The sequence below is a fragment of the Natrix helvetica genome (assembly GCF_964273705.1).
Source record: "Natrix helvetica genome assembly, chromosome: 2".
NCBI classification, from domain to species: Eukaryota; Metazoa; Chordata; class Lepidosauria; order Squamata; family Natricidae; genus Natrix; species Natrix helvetica.
The window spans coordinates 167,581,485-167,590,454 of NC_138552.1; the positions used below are offsets into that span (position 1 = coordinate 167,581,485).

General features: G+C 39.2%; 1 protein-coding gene across 1 annotated transcript; it reads left to right on the plus strand.

The window, feature by feature from the left end:
• Positions 1-2,474: 2,474 nt before the first annotated feature.
• On the plus strand, positions 2,475-8,428 carry SDHAF4 (succinate dehydrogenase complex assembly factor 4). The gene is made up of 3 exons (XM_081942008.1): positions 2,475-2,590; positions 4,001-4,147; positions 7,913-8,428. Exons 1-3 carry the CDS (start codon positions 2,530-2,532, stop codon positions 8,020-8,022), a joined length of 318 nt encoding a protein of 105 aa, XP_081798134.1. The 5' UTR covers positions 2,475-2,529; the 3' UTR covers positions 8,023-8,428.
• Positions 8,429-8,970: the final 542 nt, after the last annotated feature.

An 8,970-nucleotide genomic window follows, 5' to 3' on the forward strand; every position in this document is an offset into this window, starting at 1 on the left:
TCACATGACCGTGGAAATGCGGCAGTGGTTGTAAGTATAAGGACTGGTTCTAAGACTGTTTTAAGTGCCATTGTAACTCTGAATTGCTAAGGTTGTTACCGTAGATACCTTTATGTACTTGGATCCCTGATTGATGCAACTTGGGTTGCTACGATTGATGTCCTGTCCTGCTCTTGGATTTAGTAGGTTTTTTTTAATGAAAAATAATTTAGATAGGGTAATACAGTTGCATCTACTATTAAAATATTTTAAAATATTTGTATGGGTTTTAAAAATTAATTTAAAAAATTAAAATTAAATATTTTTTTAAACCTTGTTTAAAAAATTAAATTTAAAACATGTGTTTGGACAGATGCACTATGGTGTCCAAACTGAAAATACTTTATATAAAATGCCATGTTTCAAATCTATTTTTGGATTCAGTAAATAGGGAAAGTGAAAGAAAGAACTCCAGTAGTTGCAATCTGAATAATCTCCCATGGTTACTATTAATTTTTTATAAGTGTTCAACTTGGTTCACTGTTACCATTGGATTGTAATCAGGGTTTTTTGTACTTGATTTATGTAGCTTGAATGATCAAACTTAATTAATATTCCATTGACACTTCAATTATATTTTCAAGCCAAATGCAATCACGTCAGGCTCCTTTCAGCAATTGTTATGGATTTCTAACTTTATTTCTGCTGTTTCAGTCTGAGCTATTATTCATCCACCTGTTTCCTTTCTTAGAATTTTTTTAACCTGTCTTCTTTCTTGTAAAACTAAGGGTTATTCCAATTTCGGTGTATTTAAGTACAATGACAATAAAGATTATACTTATACTTATTCACAAAACCATCAGCAGAAAAAGTCTCAAAGTTTAGGGAATATATTTCTGTAGTCCATGCAGGAGACCTAGGCATTTATTTAAATAAGATGCTGTTTTATAAGTTCTGATAGGAACCTAAGTCTTAGTCCTGCTATAGATCATGTTTCTATATACTAGTAATTTTATTATAGTCCAGCATTACAAATAAGCAAAATGAAATGAAATGAAAAAGACAAGATATTTAATAATGTGATGGTGGATTGCGCAGTCTGCCTAATTTTTTGGACACGGTAACAAAATTTGGCTACATTGAAAAAGACTACATTGGACTGATCCAATAACAGCAATTGTACACGCAAGTGATTGGTGTTTCCATGATATTTTATCAGGTGAGGTGTTATGAGATGGGTCCTTGAGTCTTTATAAAAAGTACAGTACATTAGGACATGAGCTGTAGAATAAAACATAGCAGCACTAGACTGCTGTTCCAGAGTTTCTTTTTAAAAGTCTCTTGGCTTCAACTCCATTGACTGGAACTCAAAGTATCAGATTTCCATCTGCAAATTGGTAAAGAAGATTCTTCTCAAAACCAAATCCTATCTTGGTAAATCTGATGGCCAGGCCACTGAATCAACGTTTCCACAACTCTAAACTTGTTTCCCATAACGATGGTTCATGCATGCATGCTTTTAATAGTACAAAATCTGCAATTTTAGGAACAAACATGCTAGCATTTGTGCTGTTTTAAATACTAGGAGCCCCAAATCTTTGCTTTCCTCCATTCCACCAGGGTTTCAAGAAATGGTCCCTAAAGACTGGCTTCTTTCCAAAACAAAAGCTGCAATGCACTGAAGGCCAGTTGTTATGCAGTTAGGTCCCCCAGATTTAATATCTCGTGTTTTCTGGCAGGACTGACAAAAAATATAGCCATATGTATGTTTGCTTAGGTTTTGCATGTGTAAATTCAGGAATTCAGCAAATGGCATTTTTGCATTTCTGAGCCAAAATAGTGTGTTAAGGGTGATGCCACACAAGTGCTTAGATGAAAAACCTCGAGAGAATCCGAGGTCGCTGATAAATGATTAGAACCTTTTTTTAAAAAAAAAAAACATCCTTAAAGAAAATCATTACAAAACCGATCTATAGTGTTGCGAAAAAGAGCGCATCAAGGTATCTATGCAGCCACTAGGAGCCAAAGTAGACTTCCAAGAGGCTTAACCGCCTAATTCGCTCATGTAGAACCTACTCCTATTGATCAAAGTCACGTCCCAAGAGAAAGTGGTTTCCCATGTAGTTCCAATATAGTTTGCAGAGGTTGTCAAAAATAGGAAAGGGCGTCGCTAAAAAGAATACTGTACTACTAGTAGTTGCTTACTTAGACCGTATGGGGTGTTGCAGGGATCGATCGCGATCCAACGCCGCTTTACCCCTGGCGAAAAATTCACGCCGGGTCCCACGATTCAGTCTACGTGGCTTCGTCTAAAACCGAGCAGGCTCCCGTCTCCTCCTCCTCTGTATATACTCTAAATAAAACGCAACGTTCCACGACAAAAGCTGCAAAGAGCCCCGAAACGCAGTTCCGTCCTCCACCGGGAGGCCAGAGGAAAAGAAGCGGGCGAGGGGTGGGGTTTCCTTGACAAGCACCGCCCACTTCGCTGGGGCATTGGAGGCGCGCAGAGGCGCGGCAAGGCTGGGAGGGGACCCGGGTCTTTGGCAGGAAATGGCTCTGCGGCTATCGCTCCGGCAGGGCCGCTCTTTCGCTTCCGCCGGCGGACAAGCCAGTAAGCGGGGAGCGGAGTTTGGCGGCCGGGCTGGGGAGGAGGTTGAGTATGGGGGGGGGGGGGGTGGCGGTAGGTCAACCCCGAGTATTTCTTAAAGGGGCAGCTCACCCTCACCCCGGCACCTTGTTCGCTCGGATCACTCATAAAAGGGGACAGCGTGGTTTCTTTGACGTTATTTCTCTCCTTTGGCTGAAGTCTCCGTTTCTGTCCTTCGTTTGCCCAGTACAGATAGTCCTCAACTTACGACCACAGTGGAGCCCAAAATTCATGATACTAAGTGAGAACTTTGTTAAGTGAGGTTTGCCCCATTTTACAACCTTTTCTTGCCACGTGTGTTAAGTGAAACCTTGCAGTTCTTAAATTAGTAACTATTAAAACGAGTAACTATTAGTATACTATTTTTAGTGAACCATCACTAAATGAACTGTTGTAAGTCGAAGACTACCTGTACTTCGGAGTAGTGTTAAGTCCCAGGTATTTAATAGGACTTATTCTGAGGTACATGGATAGATACAACCTCTTCCACTATTTTTGCTTCTCTATCTTGGAGCGGGTAAGCTTTTCAGGATTTTCAGATTCATTTCTTGTAAGTAGCTACACAAGAATGTCTTCCTCTCCCAATAAAATGCTAATGTTTGTTCTGTTGTAAGTTGTTCAGAGTCACTTGGATAGTGAGATGTGTGGTACCTAAATTTAATAAATAATAAATATTTGCTACCCACCTTTGTTCCACCAGGCCGGTCGAAGGGTTGTTCTGTAAATTACACACACACACACACACACACACGTTGACTCTGGGCAGTTGATAGGTAACCAAGGAAAATCGTACATATAAATGCTTCTTTTTGGAAGAAAAATGTATTATGTGTAGTGGAGCAGAATTCTGAACATGCTGTTCAATTTAAGCATACCACGTGGATCATTGTATGGGATTCTCACCTGCAAATCATGATACCATATAGGATTTCTGTCATACTAAAGATCTTCAAATCTGGAGTAGTTTCCATTTGTAATTAGCGCTACCAGGATTTGAAAACAGTAATTACAGCAGTTGCCCGGCTCCAAATGCGGTCTTGTAAAGCTGCACAAAAAAGAGAGGCACTTCACAGGAGATCACAATGAAAATCTTACTATATTTACTGTATAGAGAGGTTGGTCGCAGATTATCATTAATGCGATCCTGTGCATTCTCATATAGCACTTTCTTAAGTGCACATCCAGTTTCTGACTCTGGGCCTCTTCCTTCTTAAATTGGTCTCTGGCACAAACAGGAACCTGTCCATAAGTATTCTGTATGCATCCATATTTACACTTTTCTTACATGATAACTATCTTTGGTTTTGCCCATTTCCATGGGCCATTCAAAATCTAGGCCTTCTATAACATACATCTTATGTTTATATGTAACAGGCTCAGCTTTTCTGCATAGCAGAAGTAATACCTTTAGTGCACAACGAAGTAGTGAACCCACCAAGCAACCACTTAAGAAGCCAGTAACACCAGTAGGTCGTTTTGATACACCAGAAGAATCCAATGTAGAAAAGGAGTCACTAGAAAGTAAGTGCGGGTGTGTAAAATATAAATATAATAAATGGTGTTAAAACATGTATAGTCTTGATAAGCTATAAATATCTTCAGGGAAGTAGTAAAGGAAATTAATCCATAGAATTATGTCTAGAAGATTGTTTAATGTTCTTGAAAAAGATGTTGAGGGAAAAATTGAAAATATTTCTGCCCCATTGATTCTCCATTTACGTTTTTCATGTTTATGAACTCTGAGCCAATTTTTTTCTTTTATGTCCGTCTCTTCAGAAAATATAATTCCTACATCATGTCTTATTAAATCTTTAGTTACTTTACACTTTTTCTTTGGTTTTCCAAATACCTTTTATTCTTTAAATATGAATGTAAGCTAAATATTTTGTGATATATGATGTTTTAGACAATATACCATTAACTTTGAGTTTTTCAAAGTTTTTCATTTCAAAGAAACTACATATGTATGACATGAAGCTACAGGAAGGTAGCTTCATATGTACTTAAATCACTTAGCATAATTCCATTTTCTAATATAATTTACTTTAAAAAATGCTGTTCTACTGCAGTACAAAAAATATGCTTTTTAAAAATCTCTGACCCTTGAGTCATGGTCAAATGTGCCATACAAGTATGGTGTCACAAGATATTAGGAATGAACATAATATATTCATAAAGTGTACACATTATTTTTCAGTGTGCTTGTCATCTGCTACCCATGGATACTTCTTTCCATTACACGTTGTCCTAAAAAAAGTTGTAATTAAGTAATTGCATAACATGGGAACCATTCCCAAAGTGGTATTCCCAAATGCTATTGCTTGTAGAACTTCCTATAAATTTATAATATCCAGTCACGCTGAAACTAAAAGCCAACAGGTGTGTCAGTGTGGGTCGGTGTATTCATATTCATTGAGCTCAAGGCAGGCAACATACATAATATTCCTGCATTGTTTCCCTCAACAATAAGAGGAGGTGGGTTGGACTGAAGAGAGTGACAGGCCGAAAGCAACCCAGCTGGCTTTTATGCCTAAGAGAAGCCTCAAACCCTTATAATGCCAAACTACTATGTCATTTGAGTTCTACTTGGGTGTATCATGGTCAATGTTCCCTCTAAGGTGCGCGGCTGCGCGGCCGTGCACGTGGCAAGAAAACACCGCGCAGCAGTTTTCAACTGCCGCGCAGTGATTTCTACTGCCACAGGCTCCGGAAGCTGGGGAGGTCCTTTGCAGGCAGCTAGAATGGGCTGCCCGCAAAAGACCTCCCTGGACTTGCTTTGAGGAGCACGGGGCGACTGAGGGTAGTTGTGAAGCCTCAAAGCCCCCGCTGCCACCGGAAGAACTGCTGCCACCTCCTCCTCCTCTAACAGCACTGCCGGATTTGGCACCCGGCGCTGCGGCTGAGTTAAAACCGCCAAAGCTCCAGCCGGCATCCCTGTGCATGGCAGCGCCGCCTCCCCTTCGCTCGGAGCACCTGAGCTCAGCGCCGCGTTACCCCTGCCCCCTCCTCCTCCTCCACCGTGCTTTTGAGGAGCCATGAGGCTGCAGGAGCCAGTAGGAAGGCGAGGGGGGGGAGCAGGGGGGAAAAAAGCCTCATGGCTCTTCAAAAGCACGGCGGAGGAGGAGGGGGCAGGGGTAACGCAGCGCTGAGCTCAGGTGCAAATGTGGTGGTGTTGTTGGCGGAGGAGGAGGTAGCAGCTCGTCGGCATCTTCAGCAGCAGCCCTGCCCCCAGTGAAAAAAGCTGAAGATGGAGCAGATCCATGCAGATGACGTCGCTGCAACATGACTGGTGGAGGAATTCTGGGAGTTGAAGTCCACAAGTCTTAAAGCTGTCAGGTTTGAAGACCTCTGCATTTTTTTCCTAAAGAGTTAGGGGTGGAAGGGTCTTGTAATTTGACAGCTTTAAGACTTCCATGCTTCAAATGCCAGAGTTCCTGAGCCAACAGGACTGGAGGAGGAATTCTGGGAATTGAAGTCCACAAGTCTTAAAAGCTGTCAAGTTTGAACACCCCTGGGTTTTTTTTCCTAAAGGGTTAGGGGTGCAAAGGTCTTGTAACTTGACAGCTTTAAGACTTGCACACTTCAAATGCCAGAGTTTCTGAGCCAACATGACTGGAGGAGGAATTCTGGGAGTTGAAGTCCACAAGTCTTAAAGCTGTCAGGTTTGAAGACCCCTGGGGGTTTTTTTCCCTAAAAGGTTAGGGGTGCAAGGGTCTTGTAACTTGACAGCTTTAAGAGTTGCGTGCTTCAAATGCCAGAGTTTCTGAGCCAACATTTTGGTTGCTAAGAAGTAGCGTTGTTAAGTGATACTGATATTATATAACACTTTGAATTAAGCGGGTACCTTGAAGAAACATAAATTTGAGTTTCAAATAATACTGATTTCGTTGTTGTCTTAGGTGACATCTGTGAAAAAAATTCAGGTGCTCAGGCATGAAAATGTGCTGCTCAAACACTATACTTTTCTGCTCACATTGAAAAAAAATTAGAGGGAACATTGATCATGGTAGTTTTAATCCCATTGATAAAGCTAGAACAAGTAGACCGTCCATTAATTTGGCTTATATAATAAATAAGGCTGTATAAAATCTGACTTCCGGTTTTGCAAAAATGATCTTTCTATGATATAAATTTGTATTTTCTACCTTATTCTGGAGTATTATGGCATTCCTTTCAAATTCTCGCGGTGGTGTAATGCTTACTTTATTACTGGTGGCAGGCAAAAATTCTTTTTCCCCCTCTGCTCTGGATTCTCCCTGCGTGGCCCTATGTTTCACTTTGAAGAAAGCCAATATAAAGATTTCTCATGGATATACAGGTAGTCCTCAACTTAACAGCAGTTCGTATAGTGACCAAAGTTACAATGGCACTGGAAAATAGTGACTTATGACTGTTTTTCACACTTACGATCATTCTAGCATCCCCATGGTCATATGATCAAAATTCAGACACTTGGCAACTGACTCATATTTGTGATGGCTGCAGTGCCCTAGGGTCAAGTTTATCACCTTTTGCTATCTCTGTCAAACAAAGCCACATTCACTTGACAAATGTGTTACTAACTTAACAACTGTAGTGACTCACTTAACAACGGTGGTAAGAAAGGTAGTCAAATGGAGCAAAACTCACTTAAATGTTTTGCTTTGCAAAAGAAATTTTGGACTCAATTGTGGTCATAAGTTGAGGACTATCTGTAAGTAAAACATGGAAACCTGGGAAGCAGCAAATACACCAAAGAGATTATTGTATAGTATCAGACAGGATATTCACAACTACACTTTGGCTATCCCAGAACTTTGAAAATGCAAGAATAGCAATAGCACAGATTTATATATCGCGTCACAGTGTTTTACAGCCCTGCCTAAGCGATTTACAGAGTCAGCCTGTTGCCCCCACTAATCTGGGTCTTCGTTTTATCCGACCTCAGAAGGAGGGAAGGCTGAGTCAACCTGGAGCCAGTGAGAATTGAACTGCCGAACTGCAGTCAGCTGGCAGTCTGCAGAACTAGCCTGCAGTACTGCATTCTGACCACTGTGCCACCACGGTTCATAAAATCTGTATGCATAAAAACATTGACAAAATTCTTTGAAAATCAGATTCTCTTTCATCAAATTGACTGAGAACTAGCAGACAGAAATACTGAATAATTTTTGCCATTGTGCTGGTAATGAACAGAGTGCTAAAAATAAGAAAAAAATATCCAATTCAACATGGATGATATTTGAATGCATCTGCTATTCATTATGATGTTTGCATATTTTCTCCTCTTTTTCCTATTTTTTTTAGAATTTCCCAATGATATCAATCCAACAACAAAAGAGAAGGGTGGTCCCAGAGGCCCTGAACCAACTCGTTATGGAGACTGGGAACGAAAAGGACGCTGCATTGATTTTTAACTTTTTTTTTTTTTGAAAATGACATTTGAGTGAAAATAAAACAAAAAGGGAGGGGGGGAGAGAAACCACTTTACCTACATAAACCAAAATCTTCGTATTTATCTGTAACAAAATGTATTTGCAGTATTTAATTAGAGTCTCTGTGGATGTTTATTGTTAAATCTAGTGAAATTGTATTTTAATAAACTAATGTGGATAGGTTCTCCTCTGTTGATTTGGGTGATGCTACGGCATTATTAAGAAAAGATGTAAAGCTTTGCATGAGAAAGTCTAGTAAAACTAGCGTTTACTTTATAGGTTTTCAAAGTGAGTATTTTGATATTTTGGTGAAGTTTCACGACGGTGATAAGAATGCAATAAGATTTTATTACTGTTGCAATATTAAACATACTTATTGAAAAAAAAATGTTGCATTTATTTTTCTAATGGAATTTATTTCACTTTCAAATAACACTTTTATATTGGATTTAAAATGACAAGAACAGTTCATTAATCAGAGTTTGCAAAATATCCTCAGACTTTATTACATACAGGCCAAAGTATGGCAGAGCAAGGGACTTCTAATATTCTTTAATTTCTATATAAAGTAATGAAGCAAGTAATTTTTCCACACATATGAACATAATTTAATCATGACGAAGAACTGCTGAACCTTTAACTGTAAAATGTACTAAAATTAGCACACTGTTTAGGCCATTTATCTATATTTAAACCAAATACACAAAATAATTCCTAATGCAAGAAGATTGTTAATTGTTATTATTAGGTTTATGCATTTTTCTTTTTAGAAATGTGATAAACCTGTGAAAGGGACTTTTTTATTCCGATCTATTTCATTTATTGTTCCTCTGCACTTAATAAATTGTTTATCCATATCTTTACAAAAAGTGGCAATCTTGATTATGCTATCATTTATCTGTCTGATCAGCTACTTTTATTTAAATGAAG